Source organism: Canis lupus, chromosome 6, assembly GCF_003254725.2.
Source record: "Canis lupus dingo isolate Sandy chromosome 6, ASM325472v2, whole genome shotgun sequence".
Classification (NCBI taxonomy): Eukaryota; Metazoa; Chordata; class Mammalia; order Carnivora; family Canidae; genus Canis; species Canis lupus.
The window spans coordinates 28,280,771-28,305,568 of record NC_064248.1 but is presented as its reverse complement, the minus strand read 5'-3'; the positions used below and the strand labels follow the sequence as shown (position 1 = coordinate 28,305,568).

Below are 24,798 nucleotides of genomic sequence, written 5' to 3'. Positions count from 1 at the left end.
GAGAGAGGAGAACGAATCTCAAGCAGACTCCGTGCTGAGCATGGAGCCCACTGTGGGGCTCAATCTCACAACCTTGAGATCATGACGTGAGCCGAAACCAAGAGTTACACACTAAACTGACCAGGCCACCCAGGTGCCCCTAAAATGTAATTTTAAGACATATAAATCACAACATTCATCAACAGAAGTAAATGATACTGTATTTTCTTTTTTGTTTGTTTTTGTTCTTTTTTTTGTTTTTTGTTTTTGTTTGTGTTTTTTGAACGATACTGTATTTTTGATAAACTTTTTCAGAGGAGGAATGTTCACAATTGGGGAATTTTAGGACTATTAACAAAGAAAAACTAAAGCATGTGAGAATACCAGCTGCTCATATTGGACAGAAGACCGTGGTGTCATCAAATGCTAGTTTACCACGTACACATTAGATATATTAAGAAAAAAAAATTACCACCTTTCTTCAATTGATCAAAGCAATCAGAAAAAAACTCCAAAATCCTGTGATTCTAACATACCTACTATTGTGGCCTTCCCTGTCTTTCTAAACGAGGTGAATCCTGGAGAGTGATAACCATGCAATTATCATCAACTCTCTCAAAATCACTTATTTTCCTCCACAGCAAAAACATAAATCGTGCCTGCTATCCAGCACTAGTTCAACAAGTACCCCAAATACTACCCATCTCTGAGAAGCACGGACACAGCAGCACAGCTGTTTCTTTCAGGCCAAGGACAAGAGGAAATTTTTGACAGGGATTCTCTGGGACATTGATATAGCGGCAAACCTGGCTTGCCTTTTTGGAATCTCAATTTCTACATTTATAAATACTTTTGCCTGATTTCAACAGAAAAGTTTTCCATTAAAAACTAGGTACTATTGTCTGTGTCTTCTAAGAACTGGATACTCTTGGAAAATCTTTTTTAACTCTCATGGACTCTGTGTGTCTGTGACAACAAGAAGACTACTGTCATCACTGGCTCATTAAGTAGCTTAATATTCCTAGTTGAAGAGGGATATTCAAATATTGCATAGGGTATTAGTATTTAATCATACCAATTCATCAAGAAGAGAAGCAAAAAAGAATATATGGGGAAAAGGGGCAAAAATAGATGGTAGAGAATAATCTGGTAGAGATAAATAGGCAGCAGTTAGTAACATCAGATCAAACCTGTCACAGAAACATGCGGAGGGTTAAAAAAAAAAAAACAACAACATTCAAATCACTCGCCTTAAGATATCTGTTGGGAATGCTAGGGATCCAAGTCTAAGTTTCAACAAATGTATTGCTAGAGACCACTCCTCTGGAGATCAATTCACTCAGGCTTAAATATATCATGAATAAGTGCTTCCCAACAACCACACAGATGGAAAAGTACCACATACCAAGCAAACTATTTCTAAGACGTCTACTAGTTCATCTGGAATCACACATTTATCTTGGAACACAAAAAAATTGCCTACAGAAAAGCATGCTATAGTCACTGGAAAATAGAAGTCTTTCATTCCAGTGTTTCCTAGGACTTGGGGATGGAATCAGAAAGAGAAAGATATCCATTATCCTCACCAATATCACTCTGTCCCACACTGAATTGGAACTTTGTAGGATTAACGCTGCTAGATTTAATCTTTCTGAGGAAAGGAACCCATCGATTGTGAAGCCTTCATGTGGATCTATGCATCTTCAGACCTTTAAGGCTGAACTGTGTGGGGACCCCTTGGTGGCTCAGTGGTTAAGCATCTGCCCTGGGCTCAGGTTGTGATCCTGGGGTCCTGGGATAGAGCCCCCCATCAGACTCCCCAGAGGGAGCCTGTTTCTCCCTCTGCTTATGTCTCTAGTGAATAAATATATAAAATCTTTTTTTTTAAAGGCTGAAAGTGAAACTGCTTACATTCAACTGTTTTTAAAACACAAAACCCACAACTTCATAGGATTCCACCTAATACAATGTCTAGTCTAATAAGTAATTCAGTCTCACTAGGATCCTAAGATCACTGTAGCTAAATGTTCAATGTCACGGAGTTCGCGTTTTATTTTTTAAGTAGGCTCCACGCTGAGCATGGAGTCCAACATGAGGCTAAAATTCACAACCCTGGGATCGAAAACTGAGCTGAAAGTGAGAGTCAGACACTCAACTCAACTGAGCCTCCCAGACATCCCCCAGAGCTGCACTTTAAAATGAGGGCTTTATTTTGCTGTTTCTGCTTTTCTGCACATAGGAAGAAGGTTCTATTAGAAAAGTGTACTCTTCCCTCAGTCATTTGAAACTCAGAATGCATTTTCCACAGAAATAAAAAGTGGACAGGGTCCCAGGCTAGATCTCAAGGACCATCCAGCTTTTTTTTTTTTTTTTAAAGATTTATTTATCCATTCATGAGAAACACAGAGAGAGACAGACAGACAGACAGACATAGGCAGAGGGAGAAGCAGACTCCCTGAAGAGAGCCCGATATGGGACTCCATCCTAGATCCTGAGATCATGCCCTGAGCTGAAGGCACACGCCCAACCGCTGAGCCACCCAGGCGTTCCCAAGGACCATCCAGTTTTAAGGCAACTAAATACTGGGCATTTAATAAAGCAAAAATTATTAAAAATAATATTTTTTGCATTAATAAAGCAAAAAATATTAAAAATAATATTTTCATTTTGAATATTGCTTGGAAAAAATAGATGTAAGCTAAGTTTGGGACATTTTCAAAGTGTTTGGAAGCATATTTTTAATAATTTTTTATAACTGATTTAACTTCAAAATATGAAACTGGTTTCCTTTCCCTTAATTTACATTCTACCAGCAATATGATATGGGGCACAATCATTATAAAGTAAACATTTACATTTCAATTACATCTTTAACAAACTCTAGAAAAGCCATGGTTCTGAACTGAATATTCTACCTAAAGAATCTCCCTCCCCACCCCCCAAAAAAAATCTCTCCCACAAAAAATCTTTCCTGGGCACTCAACTCCATGCAGTCCCCATTTTTTCTTTAATATTTTTTACTCCTCCTTGCTATATACAAGGATTTGTCTAAACATGTATGCCCCTATCAGAACATAACCTCCTGCAAGGATCAGGTCTTATTCACCTCATGTTTCTCTCAGGAATGGCCTCTGAACAAAGCCAGCCTTCAATAAAAATTCTAAATCAGGGGCAGCCCGGGTAGCTCAGCAGTTTAGCGCCGCCTTCAGCTCAGGGCGTGATCCTGGAGACCGGGGATCGAGTCCCACGTCGGGTTCACCGCGTGGAGCCTGCTTCTCCCTCTGCCTGTGTCTCTGCCTCTCTCTGTGTCTCTATGAATAAATAAAAATTTTTTTAAAAAAAATTCTAAATCAAAGCAGGCTACTGCTTTAGGTGAAAACAGCTAACATTAAACTCAGGCAATTTCTACCTATAATCATAACTCAATCTTAGGTATGGGGGAACACACTGGGGACTATAGACAGCTCTGTCACTGACTGCCTCTGCAATCTCGAATAAGTAAAAAATCATGAAGGTCATAAATTTTAAGGATCAGGAACTTTGTACCATGTTTTCCCGGACACCCAGCATTTGATAATCATTTACCACTTCAGCCACCATGCACCTGTATGCAAAACACTTACATTATGATGATACAGGGATCAGCTTTAAGTGAATGCTAAAATTACAGCCTATCATTTCCCGTCATCTTTTCTACAAGGTCTAAAAGGTCAGACCACAGAAAATCGTTATTTCAAACATGGCCAATAGGGGTTCCTTTTGTGAACTTTTCAAATAAAAACCAGGAATAGAAATTCTGGTAGTCTGTATCAGTAATAATCAGGATGTTCCGGTCATGCTCCTATTGCTCCTTATAAACTTACAGTGAGACGAAAGAATTTTCCAATATCAGGTCCAAAGGCGGGGGGAAAACTTTGCTCAGAATGAGTACAAGAAAAAATAATAGATTGGTATGCAATTATTTCGATCAGAAACAGGGTCAAAGTTGCCTCTTTTAGAGATAAGAATTAGATACAACAAATAAATGAGCCCCACTCTACAGTGCTGCCCAACAGAAGTCTGTGATCATGGAAATGTCCTACATCTATGCTCTCTGGTAGTGCAGCCACAAGCTGCACTGTCTGTTGAGCACTTGAAATGTGCCGACCGAGGAACTGTGTTTTAGATTTTACTTAATTTTAATTAACATAAATTTAAGTAGCCAAACCATACCCAACAGCACAGCTCCAGATTCTCTAAATCAGTGGTTCTCAACTAGAGGCAATCTCCCCAACCCCAGGAACAACAATTGCTTCATTTGGAGACTCTGGTTCTTCCACCGTGAGAAATGCTCCTGGTAGAGGACAGGGATGCCACTAAACATTCTACAATGCACAGCACACCCTCTCACAACAGAGAATTATCCAACCCAGAATGCCAGTAGGGCTGCATTTAAGTTGATTCAAGGTTAGAGTTAAAGTCAATGCAAACAAACTGCAATACACTTTATCCAAACATAACACCCAGGAAGAATGAGCTTTTCCAAACAACAGGAAAAGGTCTGGGCTGTTGCACAAGTTTAAAGTAGTAGGATTTTATTTAAAAAGTGTATATAGGTGTGTTCACTTATTAAGATATAAAGCATCAGAGTAATTACTTCCTGCAGCATTTTTTTAAAACTTGACTATTAACATAAGTAAACACTGTGAGACTATGTGACAGGGCCTTGTTCCTTAGGAGGTGGACACACAGTACTGGGGCGCTGAGGCTCCTACACCTACTCTTCTGGTTTGAATGCCCTGCCCCTACAACTGACCTGTCTTGTTTCTTGAGACTTCACTAATTTCAGATACAACGGATACTACTGTGAAAGAAAAGCAAGCAAGACAAGAAAAGGGTTCTGTCATTGCAGGTCTCTTTTCTATATAGATTAAAGAAAAAGCAAGACTACAAAATTATATTTGGACCAAAGGAAATGTACTGACTGATTCTACTAAATGATGATGGACTACTACATTTTAGAAAGTGCAATTACTTGAAATTAGAGGATGGGAATCAAATAACATTGTGGTTTCTGTAGCCAGTATAAATTATGCAAGAATCAGTTTGAATGCGTTCAGAACTGCTCAAATAGCTCTTGAATTTATATTTGCGATGTAGAATTTAGCCCAGAATAGCCTCAAAGAAACAGGAATATGGACACAATTCAATGTTTTTACTTTGATTCAAACGGTCTTTCAGAACATGAAACCCCTAACATTCATATTATAGCAATTCTTTTTCTTTTCTGCCCACTTAGCACCAACAGAAATTGTTCATTACATGTGAGGCCCTCTATTGCTACAGGGAATACAAAAATAAGACACAGTCTTAGCTTTCAAAAACTTACATTCAGAATTTCCACATTGGCCTAAGGCAGAAACTTTCAGCCCACATTCTGAATTCCTCAAAGATCACTGCCATCTTTGCGAATGCTCCAGCCTTAAGTTCTCTGGAGTTTCAGTACTTCTTCAGATCTTCATTTGGAGAGTTTACAATCTTTATTTATTTACTTATTTATTTTTAAATTTTTTTATTTTTAAAATTAAAAAATTTTTTTTAGAGTTTACAATCTTTCATCGATTAACATTTACAGGGAGAAACCAGTGTCATCGACTAGTTAAATGCCAGAAAAGTAATATTTATTTATTTATTTATTTTTTAATTTTTATTTATTTATGATAGAGAGAGAGAGAGAGAGAGAGGCAGAGACACAGGCAGAGGGAGAAGCAGGCTTCATGCACCGGGAGCTCGACGTGGGACTGGATCCCGGGTCTCCAGGATCGCGCCCTGGGCCAAAGGCAGGCGCCAAACCGCTGCGCCACCCAGGGATCCCAGAAAAGTAATATTTAAAGTGAGATTCAAACCCATTCTGTTTTTCAGATTTGCCTATAAAAAAGTATTTGTGGAGGAAAGATCACACCAGTTCTTTAGGTTCCTAAATGAAAAGACACAAAGCCCATTCTGTCCTATGAAATTGGGACAGGAAACAACACTGGAGAGGCAATCTTAGCATCATTTTATGTTCCAACTACTGACATCACACATATGATCCAGACCAGGAATGCTCAGCTCAGCCATGACTAACATTTTAAGCAGATAATTCTCTGGTACCGAGGCTGTCCTGTGCAAGGTGGGAGGTTTAGCAGCATCCTTGGCCTCTCTACCCCACTCTGTGCCAGCAGCACTCCCTACCCCTCTAGTGTGACCATCAGAAAGGTCTCCAGACAAGCTGCCAAATGTCCCCTGGGTAATAAAACTGCACATGGCCGAGAATCACTGACCTAACCTGTAACTCCAAGTACCGCAGGGTAGACATTGTACTTAATCACACGCCTGGAAAGACTTTATTCCTAGCCGGCAGAACATGCAACACTAAAAACATCAACTTATTTTTCTTTTTCTTGACTGCCTTCCGCCCAGTTTATGAGAAACCTGAGGCGTAGGCTATACCACTGACTGGAGGCACCTGAACACATCTGGCTGAACTGCTACAATTACTCCCTTCAACTTGCCAGGGACAAGGGAGTGAATCTACAGCAGCTGCCACGCTGGAAAAAGAAAAAGAAAAAAAGGAGAAAAGAAAAGAAAGAAAGAAGAAAAGAAAAGAAAAGAAAAGAAAAGAAAAGAAAAGAAAAGAAAAGAAAAGAAAAGAAAAGACAAAGTATGTCATTTCTGCCCGTTCAAAACCAACATATAGCCACCTTAAAACGCTAGCCCTGGGCAGCCCGGGTGGCTCAGCGGTTTAGCGCCGCCTTCAGCCCGGGGCGTGACCCTGGAGATCCGGGATCGGATCTGATCCCACGTCGGGCTCCCTGCGCGGAGCCTGCTTCTCCCTCTGCCTGTGCCTCTGCTTCTCTCTCTCCGCGCGGTCTCTCATGAGTAAATAAATAAAATCTTAAACAAACAAACAAACAAAAAAGCTAGCATTGCTCCGGAATTCTACATGCATTAAAAGAAACCCCCGGGGATTGCACAAGCAGACTCCCCAAACTTGAAGAGGGAGAAGGACCTGAAGGGAAGGCCGAACGCCAGGTTCCGAAGACAGGTCTCCGTAAAGGGATGCAAGCCCTGGTTCTCTCTCATCTACGGGCCCTAAGCATCCAGGACGACTAGGAGGATCCGCCTCCGCTTTGCCCAAAGCGGTCAGCCAGGTACAGACATCACGCTGCTGCTTCCCCACGGCGAACCACAGGAAATCGTGGCTATCTGTGGATTTCGGAGAGGGCCGGGCCGGGCCGGGGGTGGGGGGTGGGGGGTGGGGTGCGCCACGAGCTGCTGGAGTAGCAGCAAAACCCCGCCAAACGCAATTCCCCATCTACAGAAGACGCACCCCTCCGTGACCCCGCGGAAGCGGGTGGGGGGGGGGGCTCCCAGCTGTTCCCAAACCGCGGCGTCAGAATCACGTGGGGGAGGGGAGGGGAGGGGACCAGGGGAGCGAGAGAATCTGCAAAACCGTCCCGCCCCCACGGGTTCCGACCCTAGGGGCGAAGATCTGGGGCCCCCGGGTGAGGATTCCTGGTCACGCTGAAGTTCAGTCTCCACCATCCCCCCCCCCCTGCAAATTGGGAGACCACTGAAAACCTACAAGCTTGCAGCTGGCTCCGAGACAACCGGGGCTCCTGTGCAGGCTCTCCCGGGGCCGCGAGCTGTTGGGGCTGCTCGCGCAGGCCCCAAGGTCGGCCCCGGGGCAAAAGCGGCCGCGCTTCCCCCCGCCCACGGGGACCGTGACGTGCCCGGGCCTCCGCCGCCAGGCCGCCCCCGGCACGGCCGGTGAGCGCCCCCCTCCCCGGTCACAATGGCAGCTCGCGACCGGGAAACAGTCGCCCCGGAGGCGGGTGCAGGGGGGGGGCTCCCGGGCCGCAGCGCGACCCCCCAGCCCGAGTACGGACCTTCTCCAGGGACGCGTCCATGGCTGAGGCGGCGGCAGAGCCCAGTGGAGGCCCCCGCGGCCCGAGCGTTACTTCCGCCTCCCGCGGCCAGCCGCGGTTTCCACGCTGGCAGCGCTGACGTCCCCCCGCGGCCGCGGCCGGCGGGGCGGAGACGAGGAGGAGCCGCCTGGCGTCGCCGCGCGGTGGGAAATCTGCGGGTCGCGGGGAGGCGGGGGGCGGGGCCTCTCCGGGGGGGCCCTCCGGGCTTCCGTACGCGGCCGTCACGCCGGCCAGTCCTAACGTTTCCAGGTGGAGGGGGGGGACGCACGGTGGGGCCGCCCCAAATTTTCAGAAACCCGGCGCAAGCGTCGGGGCAGACACATAATAACCACAAGTGAGCACTCCCGTACTGAGAGGCTGGAAAATGCCAGTGAGCGCACCTGTGCTTCAGGCCCAGGCTTCCAAGGGCTCCCCACTGTCAACCTCCCTCGGGAATGGAACAGGCCATGCGCCACAGAGGGGCGGGGCCGGCGAGCACCGCAGCGCATGCGCAGGATCTGCACTTTGCAAGGTGCAGAGGGGTTTGCGGAGCGGGGGTACGGTTCAGGGATGAGGTTCCCCAGGGATGCGCGCACCGAAAGAGGTGCTTGTGCAAGGCGGGGTAGTTGTCTCCGATCTTTTACCGCAGAATTCCAGGCGGAAGAGGCGTTGAGACAACTGGTGCAGCTTCTTCCATTATGTTAAGCCGTACTTAGGGCTTGTCAGGTGATGATGATGATTGATGATGATGATAGTTGCTCCTGTTCCCCTTTATAGTGCAACAGCCCTGTGATGGAGAGATCGTTATCCATTTCCCGGTGCTCGTCTAGGGGGGCGTCCAGACCCAGGCACCCTGACTGCGGCACCTGTCCACTACCCACACTGCCTCCGTGACCGCCTCCACCTCTGCGGTATGATCGTGATGTGTGTCTGACGAATGGGAGAGGCCATGCATTTGCTTAATATATTGCGCTAATGAGGAAAGCTGCAACAGACGAGCCTACCACGTTTGCAGTCAGTAAAACACTTCACCAGAGGGGCGCCTAGGGGGCTCACAGTGGCTGAGCGTCTGCCTTCAGCTCAGGGCGTGACCCCGGGGTCCCGGGATCGAGTCCCGCATCAGGTCCCCTGCAGGGAGCCTGCTTCCCCCTCTGCCTCTCTCTGTGTCTCTCATGAACAAGCAAATAAAATCTTAACAAAACACCACTACCCCCAAAGACTGATGACATTACAGCCGCAAAACCATCCCCTTTCCCCTCCTCTGTTGTGCACATCTCTTCTGAAATTTGTGTAAACAGCTGGGGTTTCAGTATAGTAATTAATATGTTTCGCGCTAACTCGTGTTTGGTAAACTGCCCAGCTACGTTAATAAAATTGTTTTCTACCAAAGGAAGCCTTGTGTGCGGCTGGCTCAGAGCGAACCAAGGGAACTAACTATTCAGATTCTGAGTTCTGCCAACAGAAGGAAAGATAGATTTATGATGTCTTCCAAGGTCTCACGTTGAATGTACCTCTGCTTGAGCAAAACACATCACTATTTCCAAGTTATTATGAAAATGTTCAGACATTTGGGAAAAACAACCGTACAGTGAACAACCACATGTCCACTTTTTAGATTCTACAATGAGCATTTCCCCATATTTGCTTTCTTACGTAAGCATCTATCTATCCATCAGTATATCTTCTGTTCTGATAGACTTAAAAGTTGTAGACATCAATATGTTTCACCCCTGAGCATCTCAGCATGAATCATTAAAAATTCATCATTTCGGGGATACCTGGGTGGCTCAGTGGTTGAGCATCTGCATTCAGCTCAGGTTGTGATCCCCCCCAGGGTCCTGGGATCAAGTCCTGCATCAGGTCCTTTGCAGGGAGTCTGCTTCTCCCTCTGCCTATGTCTCTGCTTCTCTGTGTCTCTCATGAATAAATAAATTTTAAAAAATTCATAATTTCTAAAGCCACCTCCAAGTATCTGCCCATTACATTATAAAGTAGATTATATGGCATGGAAACTAGAGAGATGAAACTAACCTGTTCTATCCTAAAAGTAAACTTTAAAACATGAAAATTATTCCCATGTGAAAAAGTGGGCATAATTCATTTAGTATTTACCCAAATAATGCTGGCTTCAGCAACACATACTAATATTTACCCAAATAGGTTTGTTAGCTGCCATCTTGAACAGTTAGGTGCTGGGAATACAAAAATAAGACACTATCTCTGCCTTTAAAGAAGCTCTGTTTAGAGCAGAGGTTTTTACTTTGGGACCCAGAGGAAGGCCTGTGAAACTCCTGAAACTATACACCAAATTTTGTATTCGAGTGCATTTGTCTGGGGGAAAAATATCCAAAGCTTTCCTTTTATAAAGTCTGTCTGTGACACCACACAGCAAAATAAGTTAAAACTATTTGCCTTGTGGTTGGACAGATATGTACGCTGATAAATTATTATGCAGTGTTCTTTGAGCTAGTACAGACATATGAGAAAAAAAATACTGTAGGAAGCCAAAGCATGAAATCACTCATTGTGAGAACATTTGGCTTATACATGCTGATACAGACCTTTTCCTGATTCATAGGCAAAAAAAAAAAAAAAAGGTCTGATACAGATCTTTTCCTGATTCATAAGCAAAAAAATGTAAAAAAAAAATGTGGTTATTTTTCCCTTTGAGTCCATTCACAGGATTTTTGTTGCACCCTGATTGACATTTAAATAACCATATTGTAGATGTTGCTTTTAACCTCTAACTTTTTGAATCAACCAAGCGACACCTATGGACAATGTATTTACTATTCACCACGGCAATATAAAATTAATAAATTACAAAAAAGTGGGAGGGAAGAGGCAAGGTGAGTAGGAATAAAAATGGAATTACTAATGTCTTCAACTTCATTTCAGAGTATGAGTAAATACTCGCTAAAAGGTCTAAATCAAGATTCAAAGTTTGCAATGTGATCTTTAAGGGTATAAAGGGTATTCACTTTTATCTCTAGAAGAAATAAAATTAACAAAAATCAGAAGGTGGAGAGGATAGGCGAGCCAGCCAGGCGGCAATGAATTTCCCACTTTTAGAGTAAGGGAACAATAGATTCTTTCTAAATTAAGAAACAGATACAAAGATATTTTTTACAAAGTAAAAGGTGAAAGCTTCTATGGAATGGGAGTAGGGGTTTTGAGATAAGGAAAAAGAAATTGGCAATATCCCATTTTATATTCTTCTATACTATCTGAATTTTTGCCTTTTGTATGCATTCCTCTTATGAATTAAAAAAAAGTTAAGTAAATTGCCTGTAAAAAATAGGTTTCAATAATTTTTAAAACCTTACCTTTACCGGGCAATTTTGGAAAGAAGTCTGCAGTTCCTAAAGACGACTTGAGGTGGCAACGCTGAGACCTTGCTTGGTTAGTTTGGCAGAATTCATAAGCAGAGTTAGAAGTGGGGGTGGGAAAGGGGATAGGGTAACTAGGTGACCGGCGTTAAGGAGGGCACAGGATGAGATGAGCACTGGGTATTAGAATATATCCTGGCAAGCTGAATTTAAATAAATTAATAAATATTTTAAAACCCAAGTTTTATTGTTAAAATATAGGAAACAGCTTAAAAGAAATGAATTGTTCTTGACTAACATCAGTAAGCACAGTCCCCTCTATGAGAGAAAGCTTCTCAGACATCACATAAATCCTCTAGGAGCCCGTGCCTGAAACAATCCCAGCTTCCCTGACCCCAAGAAAAAAATAACCACTTTCTGACCTTTACAGCAATATATACCCAATTTCTTTATACATAGTCTCTCCATATACATATATATGCATATGTATATGTATGTATAGTCTCTTTTAATCTGTAGGTTTTCCAAATCTTTTTTTTTTTCCTTTTATATTTGATTTGTTGAAGACATCAGGCCACTGTTCTAGAATTTTCCTTAGTCTGGATTTTCTTCTGGTCTCTGTATTTCCTGCAAATTGGTAATTGAATCTAAAGCTTAATCAGGTTCAGGTTTGAAGTTCTGGGGGACCTGTTCAGAGACGGCTGTGGTTCTCCTCATCAGGAGGCATGCGGTACCTGTTTTCTTTTTTTGTGTTATCAGGCATTAACATTCTTTACATTAATTCTGACCTAAATGAGAAAACCTGTGAATTTTCTTATGTCACCTATATTTTGGTATCCAAGGAAGTTTGCCAAGATACGATTTCTCATCACCCTTTCATTTTTCATTTTGTTTTGACATAATTTCAGACTTGTAGGAAAGTTGCAAGGAGAGTACAAAGAATTCTCTTAAACCCTTTACTCAAATCTCCCAAATGTTAACATGTCACCACATTTGCTATAATGTTCTCTCTAAATGAATACATAAATATGAATAAACACGTATTTTTCCCTCTGAATCATTTCCTAGTTGGTTGCAGATGATGTCCTTTCATCTCTAAATAACTTAATGATATTACTTCCTAATCAATGGACTCTATTCACATTTTGACAATTTTCCCAGTAAAGTCCTTAATAGAAGGCCTAGAATAGCATGCTCTCTTTTAAAAAAATTTTTTTAAATTTTATTTATTCATGAGAGACACACAGAGAGAGAGGGGGGCAGAGACATGAGCAGAAGGAGAAACAGGTTCCCCACGAGTAGCCCAATGTGGCACTTGATCCCAGGACCCCAGGATCAGGACCTGAGCCAAAGGCAGGCGCTCAACCACTGAGCCACCCAGGTGTCCCTGGAATAGCATGCTCTTGAATAGTTCTTCAGTCTTTGTGTGTCTCACAACAAATACAGGACAAAAACCTTGTAAACTGTTCATCAATGTGGGGTTTCCATCTAGTTTTAAAAGATCCTAATGTTGATTTTTTTGAAGCTTTGTGATTTTCCTCTATAAGCAGATTGTATGGAGCAGAGACCCATCTGATGTAGGCGAGTTTCTTATTATTCACAAATCTAAGATAATGAATAATCATGTTTTCCTCCCAAAAAGCCTTCAAAAGGCTATAAAGCTATTTTTTTTTGACTGTAGACTTCTAAATCAAAAGTATAAGTATTGGATTACACATAGGCCAGCTTTTTCCTGGTTCATAGACTAGCACAGTGTGAGCTCAGATTCTAGATCCAAAAAAACCTGAGCTCTTTACACTGAAAAGCTACTTGGGCCAGTTGCTTAACTTTGTGCTGTTTTAGTTTACTGATCTGAAAATTCAGGTTATACTTGTCTTTTAGTGTTCTTTAAACATTCTTGTGGTTTTTACATCAAAAAACAAGCAAACAAAAAACTCCCTCGTAAGCACATCCACATCCTCCTCCAGTTACATTTATGGTCTCAAGGTTCATCACATGTGTACCACCAACTCATCTCAATCTGGCTTCAGCTGCTTCATTCCACCTAACCCTCAGTAACATCGTCCCAATCCATTTTACACAATATGTCTTAGCTGCATTAGATCCAGTTAATCACCTACTTTTCTTTTCTTTCTTTTTTTTTTAAGATTTTTAAAATGCTCCCCTGTGGGGAGCATGATGCGGGATTCGATCCCAGGACCCTGGGATCAAACCTGAGCCAAAGGCAGAGGCTCAGCCACTGAGCCACTCAGGTGCCCCAAATCACCTCCTTCTCAAAACCGAGACTTCCTTGGCTTCCCAAGATGAAACTCTCCATTGTGCTCTCCTCTGCCTGCCTCTTCTCCACCCTTCTTCCTCTTGTGCTCTCCTCTGCCTGCCTCTTCTCCACCCTTCTTCCTCTGTCCAACATTTATTTAATTTACTGGATTTTCTCAGCCTTCAGCTCTAACAGTATTCTCTCCCTCTACCTTGTATTCTCCACTCTTTACTTTAACATCTAGAAAGCAGTATTGTTTTCATACTGACAGTCAACTAATCCAGAAGTTGTGAAATCAATTTACTGTGTCCTGACTCGCAATTTGGAAAAACTGAATTGGACTAGGAAACATCATGGCATTATATGGAGTAAGGATAATTAGGAAACAATCCACATGTCCCTCAATAGCAAAAAGAAAAATATTTGTTGCCTATCCATACTACACAGCCATAAAAAGGAACTACAGACACGTGGAGTGCCATAAAAGTCAGTATTTTCTGTAAAGGTCCAGGTGGAAAGCGGTACATATTTCAGGCTTTGGGGACCATTCAGTCTCTGGCACAACACTGTATAGCATGAAAGTAGTTACAGACAATATGTAAGCAAAGGAGTCAATGCTATCTCCCAATAAAACTTTATTGATGGGGTAGCCCAGGTGGCTCAGCGGTTTAGCGCCACCTTCAGCCCAGGGTGTGATCCTGGAGACCTGGGATCCGGTCCCACATTGGGCTCCCTGTGTGGAGCCTGCTTCTCCCTCTGCCTGTGTCCCTGTCTCTCTCTCTCTCTCTCTCTCTCTCTCTCTCTCTCTCTCTCTCTGTGTGTGTTTCTCATTAATAAATAAAATATTTAAAAAAATAAACACAAGCTTTAAAAAAATAAAACTTTATTGATGGACACTAAATTTCGAATTCCATACAATTTTCACATCATGAAATATTCTTCTGGTCCCCTGACCCAACCATTTGGAAATAGAAAGCCATTCTTAGCTCTCAGATTTTTTTTTAAGCTCTTGGACTTTTATATAAATAGTCAGTTGGCCATATTTGGCCTATAGACTGTAGTTCGCAGACTCTTGTTATAGATGAACCTCAGAAATATTATGCCGAGAGAAGCCAAATATAAAGAATACATACATGGTGTAATTCCAATTACATGAAATTCTAGGCAGTGCAGACTCATCTATAATGATTGAAAGCCTGGGGCCCCTCATGGAGGGGAGTTAACAGCGCACATGGGAAATGGAATTTTTGGAGGTGATAGGAATTTTAATTTTAGTTGTGGTGTACAGAGGTATATGCATTTGTCACAACTCCTTGTGTATGTAATATGGATATATTTTATTATATGTAAAACATACTTCAATAAAGTTGATTTAAAAAATCAGAGTGCATCCCATATAGTGAGGGTTATCATGTTTCTGAAACTTGTAATCCAGTTATGTACATTCATAGGTACGTATCGAACACATCTTCTTCCATCCACAACGAGGGTCTCCTTGACATCCCCCATCCCAGTAAAGGCACCATCACCCGCCCAGTGGTTCAAGCCAGGAAACTGGTGTCTTTCTCATACACTTCTCCTTCCCCAACATCTTCCAATCCGTGTTGTTACACATACCTCTTAAATATCTCTCAAAGCTGTCCACATCTCCATCTCCACTCCTTGACTCTGCCATACCTCAGCAACCTCTGTAGCCAAACCATTCTGAACACAACCAGTAGAGTAGTCTGTTAAACAGGGAAATCGGATCTCCTGCTGAGAAGCCTTGGGTGGTCCCTGGAGTGAAGCAAAGCATTCATCCTTCACATGGCCCACAAATATGATTTGGCCTCCTTTCACCTCAGCTCTCATGTCTCCCTTGTTCTTTTTACCCCCAAGATTTTATTTATTTGAGAGAGTGAGCGAGAGAAAGAGAGAGAGAGAGCACATGCACACGATGGGAGGAGGGGCAGAGGCAGAGGGAGAAACAAACTCCTCGCTGAGTAGGGAGCCTGACCACATGGGGCTCGATCCTGGGACCCTGGGATCACAACCTAAGCCGAAGGCAAATGCTTAACTGGCTGAGCCACCCCAGTGCCCCTCCCTTGTTCTTCTACTACAGCAAGCCCCTTCCTGAGAAGTGGTTTTCTTTCACTGGATTGTTCTTTCCTTCTTTCCCCTTGATAAACTTCTAACCTCTTTGGTAGAAGTTTAAATATCATTTTCTCAGGGAAACGTCATAAGTGCTCATATAGGCACCTGTACTTTTTCCGTGTACTTAGCACAATCGTAGTTATTTGTTTAATGTCTGTCTCCCTTAATAGACTATAAATGCCATTTCTGCAGAGACAGAGTCTGTCTGTAATGTTATTTTGTCCCCAGTAACTGGCACGCAGACTCTAAAAACGGTTGGAGAATGAATGAATGGATAGATAATGAATCTATACGCTGGCACAATGTGCAGATTTTATTTCCAAACATTTCCAGTGTTTTCAATCTGGTTTTAATGAGTATCACATTTTAAAGACACTCTATGGGCCAAGTAAGCAATTTCACATCCCAGGTCTCCATAGTCCGATGTCTGGGATGCAGTGTATGATTATTGAATGCATTAATTCAACAAATACTTTCTGAGAGTCCACTACATGCCAGGCAGTATTCTAGGAATCAGGGTTACAGTGATTAAAAGAGTCTTTGCATTTGTGGATCTTACATTGCATTGGAATGGAGAGATAACAAATAGCTATCTAATATTAATTAATTTTAAGTACCATCAGGAAAATAGAGCAGGATAAGAGAATAGAGAATAAATCATGAATGAATTCATCTTTCAAGCTGTAAATTCGAAATCTCTGTTCTGAAACATTGAGAATATTTGTTCACTGATAATTAGCTGGAAATAAAAGAAAATCAACCAAAATAAACCACTACCATGGACAATTTACCATTAATTTTCAAGATCTTGAGGAAGGCATTCCCACTGATTTTTCTATTACTCAAAGGACCTTTCTTTGATGTTTGAGCAGTTCTCACAATTCACAGACCTATCATCATCCAAATATCATGGGAGCAGAGTTGGGCATGAAGTCTTGGAAAATCTGAAGCAAGTATGTTAAGATTGATGTAGCCATATGAAAAAAAAATATAACTGTCATCTTAAGCCACATTTCAACTTACGTTTAAGATTCTTTTTTCCCTAAAGTAAAATTTTAGATGATATTGAATATTTTAGTTGACATTGCAAAAAGTAAAATAGCATAAAAAGGTAAATTCTAGGGCAGCCCGGGTGGCTCAGTGGTTTAGCACTGCCTTTAGCCTAGGACCTGATCCTGGAGACCCGGGATCGAGTCCCATGTCGGACTCCCTGTGTGGAGCCTGCTTCTCCCTCTGCCTGTGTTTCTGCCTCTCTCTCTGTGTCTCTCATGAGTAAATAAATAAAATCTTAAAAGAAAGGTAAATTATACCTTTTATTTGTTTCAGATTTATTTACATTTTATGAAATAATTCAGCCTTCTCTAAAACTTTATGCCCCAAAGGGTAAGGAACAAAAACATTAACATACAATAATTAAAGAGGAAAACATGTGCAAATGATCAATAAACACACATTAAAAAAATCATTACTACTGATCAAAAAATGCAAACATCAAATGAGATAGAATTTTTGCTTATCAAAGTAGCAAAGATTTTTTAAAATATTTATTTATTCATGAGAGACACAGAGAGGCAGAGACATAAACAGAGGGAGAAGCAGGCTCCCCATGGGGACCCCAATGCGGGACTTGATCCCAGGACCCCAGGATCAGGACCTAAGCCAAAGGCAGATGCTCAACTACTGAGCCACACAGGTGCCCCCCAAATATGTATTTCTTATTATAAATCACAATATCCCATGTTGGCACCCCCCCTAGTGGTTTTTTTTTTTTTTAAATTATTTATGATAGTCACAGAGAGAGAGAGAGAGAGAGAGGCAGAGACACAGGCAGAGGGAGAAGCAGGCCCCATGCACCGGGAGCTCGACGTGGGATTCGATCCCGGGTCTCCAGGATCGCGCCCTGGGCCAAAGGCAGGCGCCAAACCGCTGCGCCACGCAGGGATCCCCCCCCTAGTGGTTTTGTAGCAGAGTACCTCCAATGAGACACTGCCCCGTAACAGCCTGCCCTAGAGAGCAGATTTCCAGTAAATGCCACCACCCAGCAGGGCATTATAGCCACTGACCTTGCCATTCAGTGAGCCAGGACTATGCCCTCCCAACAAGGTCAGGATTCATGCCCTGGAAGGGGGGAGGGGTCTTTCTTGTGTGTTTTTATCTCAGTCCTGGCAGCAGGGCTGTCCTGTATGCCTCCTGTTTCTACACTCTTTAGATTTCTCTTATTATCTAAATCCTCCTTATTCCAATTCACCGTTAACAATTCCGTATAGAGTCAATCCTCATTATCTGTGGATTCCATATTTTCAAACTCAACTGCTTGCTAAAGTTTATTTGGAACCCCAGAATTCGTACTCCAGATGCTTTTGCTATTATTTGAAGGAATGCACATGCACAGAGCAGCTACACAGTTAAGTCAACCGGCTTGCATATTCCTGGCTGGAGTAGAACCTGGAGACACCGTGCCTTCATGTCACAGCTCTCAGATTGTAAATGAGTGTCCCTTTTTAAAAACATTTTTTATTTATTTTTAAATTATTTATTTATTTATTCATGAGAGAGATAGAGAGAGAGGCAGAGCCATAGGCAGAGGCAGGCCTCCTGCAGGGATCCCAATGTGGGACTTGATCCCAGGACCCTGGGATCACGCCCTGAGCCAAAGGCAGACCCTCAACCACTGAGCCACCCAGACGTCCCGAGTGTCCCTTTCACAGTCTGTGTCGTGCCACCTTTTCCACATTGTTGTGCCATTAGTGAAATCGCTGCTTAAAAAGGCCGTCAAGCAGAGTGGTGAGGTGCTGTCTAGCATTCCTGAGTGCAAGAAGGCTGTCATGTGCCTTCAGGAGAAAACAGTGGTAGATAAGCTTTGTTCAGACATGAGTTATAACATTGTAGGCTGAGAGTTCAATGGCAATGAATCAACACTATATTAAACGAGGTGTCCTTCAACAGAAACACAAAGCCAAGTTTACGGGTCGATCGGTTGATGAAAATGCTGTGACCAGAGCCTCAATGGACCCCAACCCTGGAAAAGCCACAGTGCAACATTTGCTAATTTAAGTGTTCATAGCGAATTCATAGAATATAACTGCTTTGAAAAATAAGAATCCACTGTATTACCATTTTTTTAAAAGATTTTATTTGTTAGAGAGAGAGAGCACGAGTGAGCACAAGCAGGGGGAGAGGGAGAAGCAGACTCTTTGTGGAGCAGGGAGTTGGAGGAAGGGCTCAATCTCAGGACCCTACGATCATCACCTGAGCCAAAGGCAGACACTTAACCTACTGAACCCCTCAGGAGCCCCTGCTTTCCTTGTTCTAATTATGATGTGATTTCTCTGATTGAATCAGGCTGATTGATATAGTACTAAACTCATCCCCAGATCCGTATCCTACTAGTTATTTCTTCCACATTTTAGAAGAGTCATACATTTCCTATAGTAACTGGAGTTTCAGAGGTTCAAAAAAAGCATAAATGGAGAAGAAAAGTCTCCTAATTAATTCACCTTTTATATGGAAATTCTTAATTCATTTGCATTTTGAATATGCAGTATCTTTAAAGCTACCTCTTATGTTGGGTTTCCCATGATTTCAGATTTTTAAATTTCCTCTGTTTTTGATGTATTTTAGGAGGACTTACTTGGCAAAGCTATTTCCTTTCCCCAAAACGTCACAATGGAAAATTAATGAAATAAATTTAATTGCTCTATTATCCCACACCAATTGTGGGCAGAAGAGTTACTTAAAATAAAGGTGGTGAAAGCAGAGTTCCTGAGCCAGAGAAACACTCTACCTCAAATATTTCTTTCAAACAGCACCATTTCAAAATGCCAAGTTGTAGGTTGGAATCTATAAGGTCCACCATCCCTCTGGAGAAATCCATTGACGTGGCTTAGTGTTCTACTGGGGGCAGGAGAGAAGGATGAGGAAGTGTTCCAAACTTCTAAACAAGAGCAAAGAACAGATAACATTTTTAGCCTCGGTGTTTTGTTTCAGCTCTGGCCAACATAGAAACGCTCCCAAACCCATCGTATCTATCCAAACACCTTTCATACAATTTGTGTCAATGTCAAGGATGTGAAGAGTTGCTTAGAGACCCAATTTTTAGGCATGGTTTTTCCACAGTAGAGCCGAAATGCAATGATTTCAAGACAGAATTGCTTAATATTGTTTCTGCTAATAGGAGAAACTGAGGATCTGGTGGGAAGCAGGCTTACAGCTTCTTCCCGCTCACTTTCTGATCTTTTCCAGCTGGAGCACCTGTTCTTTACCCCAGTGCGTGTTCAGACCGGGAGTCAGTAGTGGTGGTGCCTCTTACTCTTACCTCCATAATTTCAATTCCATTTGCCCATCCAAATAAAGATAACCTTAAAAAAAAAAGATCTTTTTTTTTGAGAGAGAGAGAGAACAGAACAGGGAGAGGGGCAGAAGGAGAAGCAGACTCACTGGCTGAGCTGGGAGTTGGACATGGGGCTGGATACCACAACCCTAGGATCATGACCTGAGCAGGCACTTAACCAACTGAGCCACTCAGGCACTCCAAAAATAACTTTTTTTAAAAAAAGATTTTATTTATTTATTCATGAGAGACAGAGAGGGAGGCAGAGACACAGGCAGAGGGAGAAGCAGGCTCCAGGCAGGAAGCCTGACATGGGACTGGATCCCAGGCCTCCAGGATCATGACCTGGACTGAAGGTGGCGCTAAACCGCTGAGCCACCCGGGCTGTCCTAAAAATAACTTTTAAAATGAAAGTCAGGGATCCCTGGGTGGCACAGCGGTTTGGCGCCTGCCTTTGGCCCAGGGTGTGATCCTGGAGACCCAGGATCGAGTCCCACATTGGGCTCCCGGTGCATGGAGCCTGCTTCTCCCTCTGCCTATGTCTCTGCCTCTCTCTCTCTCTCTCTCTGTGTGTCTCTAATAAATAAACAAAATATTTAAAAAAATAAATAAAAATAAATAAAAATAAAAAGAAAGTCATAGAGCAGAGCAGTCCCTCCCTCCCATTATCCCCAGGGGAATACTTTCCAAGACCCTCCAGTGGATGTCTGAACCCTCGGACAGTACTGAAAACATATATGCTGTGTCTTTTCCTATACATGCATCCCTATTGGTGTTTTAGAATATAGGGGAGGTTTGGAGGGGTGAGGTCTGGAGCTGGTGACCAAGAGAGAATTCTTGAGATGTCTTTGGTGCAAAACGGTGGTTTTATTAAAGCACGGGGACAGCACCCATGGGCAGAAAGAGCTGCTGCCCTGAGGTTGTGAGGGATGGTTGATTATATACCCAGGAGTTGGGGTAGGTAAAGAAAAGAGAGATTTTCAAAAGAATTTTTGTATGCTAAAGAGGACATAGGAGATATTGGAGGCCTTGCTATTGTCAAGTTAAGGTTGTTTTTTCTTCCACTAAAACATTAGTATTAAGATAGTTGGGAGTTTCCTTTTGGAAGTTAGGTTATTGATAAAAATACTTTTTCTTATAAATCACTAAGACATTTTGTAAACTGAGGCGGGACTCCTGTCTATAGAACTAGAATCTCTGTAAGTTGACTATTTGTTCTTCCTTTCCCTTAGCTTTAGGGCATCCAGGAATACCTGAGGAATGTCACATACATCCCACCCAGGAGTGGGGGCGTGGGGTTTGCAGGGTATGAGCTTGTGCTTTGTCCTCAGCTAGCCTTCTGCTCCCCATCACTATGATAAAGCTTAATTTATAAACCAGGCACAGTACGAGATTCACACTAATGATAAAGTAGAACAATTATAACTATAATCAGTAATAAATGTTACATGAATGTAATAAATCTCTCAAAATATTTTACTGTCCTGTACTCACCCTTCTGGTGATGATGTGCGGTGATAGAATGACTGCAGAATGAGAGGAGGTGATGTGAATGACATAGGCGCTGTGAGGGAAGGTTAGGCTACCATTGACCCTCTGATAATCCATCACAAGGCGGATCATCTGCTTCCTGACTGTGGTTGACCTATGGTCCCCAACAGCGCAAATAATGGGTGGGGTGGGGGTGGTAGTAATTAATGTAGTATGATTTGCATAATGCATAGCTCTCTTTTTTAAGAAAAAAAATTTAAATTTATTCACGAGAGACACACAGAGAGAGACAGAGACACAGGCAGAGAGAGAAGCAGGCTTCCCATGGGGAGCCCGATGCAGGACTCCATCCCAGGACCCCGGGATCACAACCTGAGCCAAAGGCTGACACTCAACTACTGAGCCACCCAGGTGTCCCAAGCATACCTCTTTTAATTCGTCTGTAGCCATGCTAAGCAAAGACTGTGTGCTTGCTGGGCATACCCAGCTTCAAGTCGACCCAGCCTCTTCCATTTGGATCTCTACTGGAGAAATTCTAGAGTAAGCATTCTGGAATGAAAGGGTGGGAAGGAAAGAGGTAGGGTTCCATAGTATCCTTGTCAGCCTCCCTTTGAGCCTCATTTCAGGTGACAAGGAGGAAGATGGTTTTCTGCTCTGTATCCATAACCAGAAACAAGTGATGTCTTAGAGGTGATCTTGGAAGGGTTTGAGGAGCTTCAGGGACCTTTTTTAAAAAAAAGATTTTATTTATTTATTGGAGAGAGAGAGAGAGAGAGAAAACGACTGTGGGGGGGGGGGGGACAGAGGGAGAGGGAGAAGCAGACTCCCTCCCAGGATCCCGAGATCATGACCTGAGCTGAAGGCAGATGCTTAACCGACTGAGTCACCCAGGCACCTCTCTTTTTTTTTAAATATAAATTTTATTTATTTATTCATGAGAGACATAGACACAGAGAGAGGCAGAGACAGAAACAGGCTCCACGCAGGGAGCCCGACATGGGACTGGATCCCAGGTCTCCAGGATCATGTCCTGGTCTGAAGGCGGCGCTAAACCCCTGAGCCATGGGGGCTGCCCAAGGAACCTCTCTTTTGTTTTTTCTTTTTGAGGGGTAGCCTTAACTGATTGCTTCCTCTGCTCTTTGTAAAACAGACCTGTCTTGCAGCCTTTTAAGCATAGAAGCCTTCAGTTTGTCAGTAGAAATTTCAGAGAAATTTTCAAGAGGGGATAGAAGATTTTAGACACCGTGGCCCACAGGGTGGTTCTTATGAAGCCCTTATTCATTTAAATAAAAAGAAATAATAGCTGCTACAATAAGCTTCTTTGTAATCATCCTAATGTGTTTTTTTTTTTTTTTTTCTAATGTGTTTTTAATGTGATCCTTAGTTGTACATTGAAACTCAGTTCCCACATCAGGGCTTATTCCCTGCTGAAATTCTTCCTCAAAAAATTCCTTTTACATTTTAACACGGTGCTCCATTCTCCAAGTTATCCCCTACTGTTCAGAGATATTAATGTCACATGGAATGTGTTGCCTCATTGTTGCCAGAGGGCTCCAAATCACAGCTTGCACAGATGATGAAGCATCAATGTAATGAATTAATTTATCTTAGAGCATCTCCTCTTTTTTGAAGGCCATGTGGGTCCTTCAGCATTTGCTTGAGTAATAGATTGTCCTTAATGACTGGTTTTTTTCTTGTTTTTAAGAAGAGACAAATATATAGCAACCCATGTTGAACCATCTCAGCCTTCTCGGTATTTATTTATCTTTCAACTCCCATTAAGCAAATATGTTGAGCTGCTTGATAAAGATCACCATAGATTTTGGAGGATGTATGTCCCTGCAGATTGTTTCCAATCCCCTCCCTCACTAGGGTTCTAGGAGAAATAATGAGTTCAGGTGTTGGGTGCCTCATAGATAACAGACATATGTAGCGGGCTCTCACCAAAGGGGTGCCAGATTTAGCAAAATAAACTTAAAAAATAGAGAGTGCCCATTAACTTTGAGTTTCAGATGAGCAGTGAAAATTTTTTATTATAAGTGTGTTCCAAATATTGTATGGGGCATACTTAGACTTATGCTAAAAAGTTATGCATTGTTCATCTGAAATTTCAAAGTTAATTGGGCATCTTGTATTTTACATGGCCACCACGCCAATCCCTCCCCACCCCACTTTCCTGCTTCTGGTCTCCAATTTTGCTCTATTTTTCTCTCTAATAAATTTGGTCAAGGGAGTGGTGTAGGAATCATCTGGGATATTTTCTTGTATTCATAATGAAGGCCACAATCTCCTCTAGGCAGCAATTAGATTTTTAAAAAAGGCATTGCAAATACAAATCCTTGCCACAAGCATAGAGTTTAGTGCGTGGCATATAATAGTACTCAAGACTATTGATCTATTGAGTGAATGAATGAAAAAGTGCTGGACAAACAGATAGTCCTTATGCATACGCATTGAGAAACAGGCGGTTTGATGTCAGCTAACATGATCAATTGCTGTCGGAAGAGATCAGAAGGGTTACAGAGAAGGAAGACATGATAAAAGGGGGTACAGTAGGCTGAATAATGGCCCTCCAAAGATGTTCTGTCTGAACCCCCAGGATGTGTGAATACATTATTTTACACAGCAAAAGGGACTTTGTAGATGATTCTCGACATAAGATATGGAGATTATCCTGGATTATCCAGTTGGGCTGAATGTAATCACAAAGGTCCTTCTAAGAGGGAGACAGGCAGGTCAGAGTCAGAAATGATTGCCAATAGAATGAGGGGGGGGCAGGGGTGTGGGATGCCTGGCTGTTGACTTGAAGCAAGAAGAAAGGGTCAAAGACCACAAAAATTGGCAGATTTCCAAGAATTGAAGAGAATGGGTGTTATTAGTCAGCTAGGGCTGCCAGAATAAAAAACAACAGACTAGGTGGGTTAAAAAATAAATTTATTTTCTCACAGTTCAGAAGGCTGGAAGTCCAAGGTCTAGGTGTCAGCTGAGCTGATTTCTCCGGAGGCTTCTCTTCTTGGCTTGCAGGTGGCCTCCTTCTCACTGTGTCCCCACACTACCTTTCCTCTGTGCATGCACTGCCCGGGTGCTTCTTTGTGCGTGTCCAAATTCCCTCCTTTTCTTCCTTTTTTAAAAATATTTTATTTATTTATTCATGAGAGACAAACAGAGAGATAGAGGGGAGAGACACAGGCAGAGGGAGAAGCAGGCTCCCTGTGGGGAGCCCGATGCAGGACTCGATCCCAGGACCCCAGGATCACGCCCTGAGCCGAAGGCAGATGCTCAACCGCTGAGCCACCCAGGCATCCCCAAATTCCCTCTCCTTATTAGGACACCAGTCAGCTTGCTTGGTCC

At 42.7% G+C, this 24,798-nt stretch overlaps 2 protein-coding genes and 1 long non-coding RNA gene across 8 annotated transcripts in view; 1 reads left to right on the top strand and 2 right to left on the bottom strand.

Moving 5' to 3' along the window:
• The window catches only part of PDXDC1 (pyridoxal dependent decarboxylase domain containing 1), a 52,306-nt gene extending 44,282 nt beyond the window's left edge, over nucleotides 1-8,024 (bottom strand). For 2 of the 4 annotated variants that reach the window (XM_025416444.3, XM_025416436.3), the window contains exon 1: nucleotides 7,890-8,024. Coding sequence is in view for 1 of the 4 variants with exons in the window: in XM_025416436.3 (XP_025272221.1) it covers nucleotides 7,890-7,910 (21 nt within the window). In the remaining 3 variants the exon portion in view is untranslated. Of the gene's footprint in view, nucleotides 1-3,085; nucleotides 3,291-7,585; nucleotides 7,719-7,889 lie in introns of those variants that run through there. The other 2 variants (XM_049111370.1, XM_025416439.3) reach the window with 2 other exon arrangements.
• LOC125755277 (translation initiation factor IF-2-like) lies at nucleotides 7,748-9,300 on the top strand. 3 transcript variants are annotated; one of them, XM_049111371.1, is made up of 2 exons: nucleotides 7,748-8,177; nucleotides 8,685-9,300. In XM_049111371.1, exons 1-2 carry the CDS (start codon nucleotides 7,796-7,798, stop codon nucleotides 8,735-8,737), a joined length of 435 nt encoding a protein of 144 aa, XP_048967328.1. In that variant the 5' UTR covers nucleotides 7,748-7,795; the 3' UTR covers nucleotides 8,738-9,300. The 3 variants fall into 3 exon arrangements, 2 of the variants coding, with proteins under 2 accessions (XP_048967328.1, XP_048967329.1); XM_049111372.1 differs by having other exon boundaries at nucleotides 7,781-8,071; XR_007411261.1 differs by lacking the exon at nucleotides 7,748-8,177 and adding an exon at nucleotides 8,185-8,439.
• Nucleotides 9,301-18,750: 9,450 nt separating this feature from the next.
• LOC112640340 (uncharacterized) lies at nucleotides 18,751-21,970 on the bottom strand. Its single transcript, XR_003123991.3, has 3 exons — nucleotides 21,874-21,970; nucleotides 21,451-21,601; nucleotides 18,751-19,560 (listed from the first exon to the last, which is right to left on the bottom strand). It is a non-coding gene; the product is annotated as an uncharacterized LOC112640340 (long non-coding RNA).
• Between the last annotated feature and the right edge of the window lie 2,828 nt (nucleotides 21,971-24,798).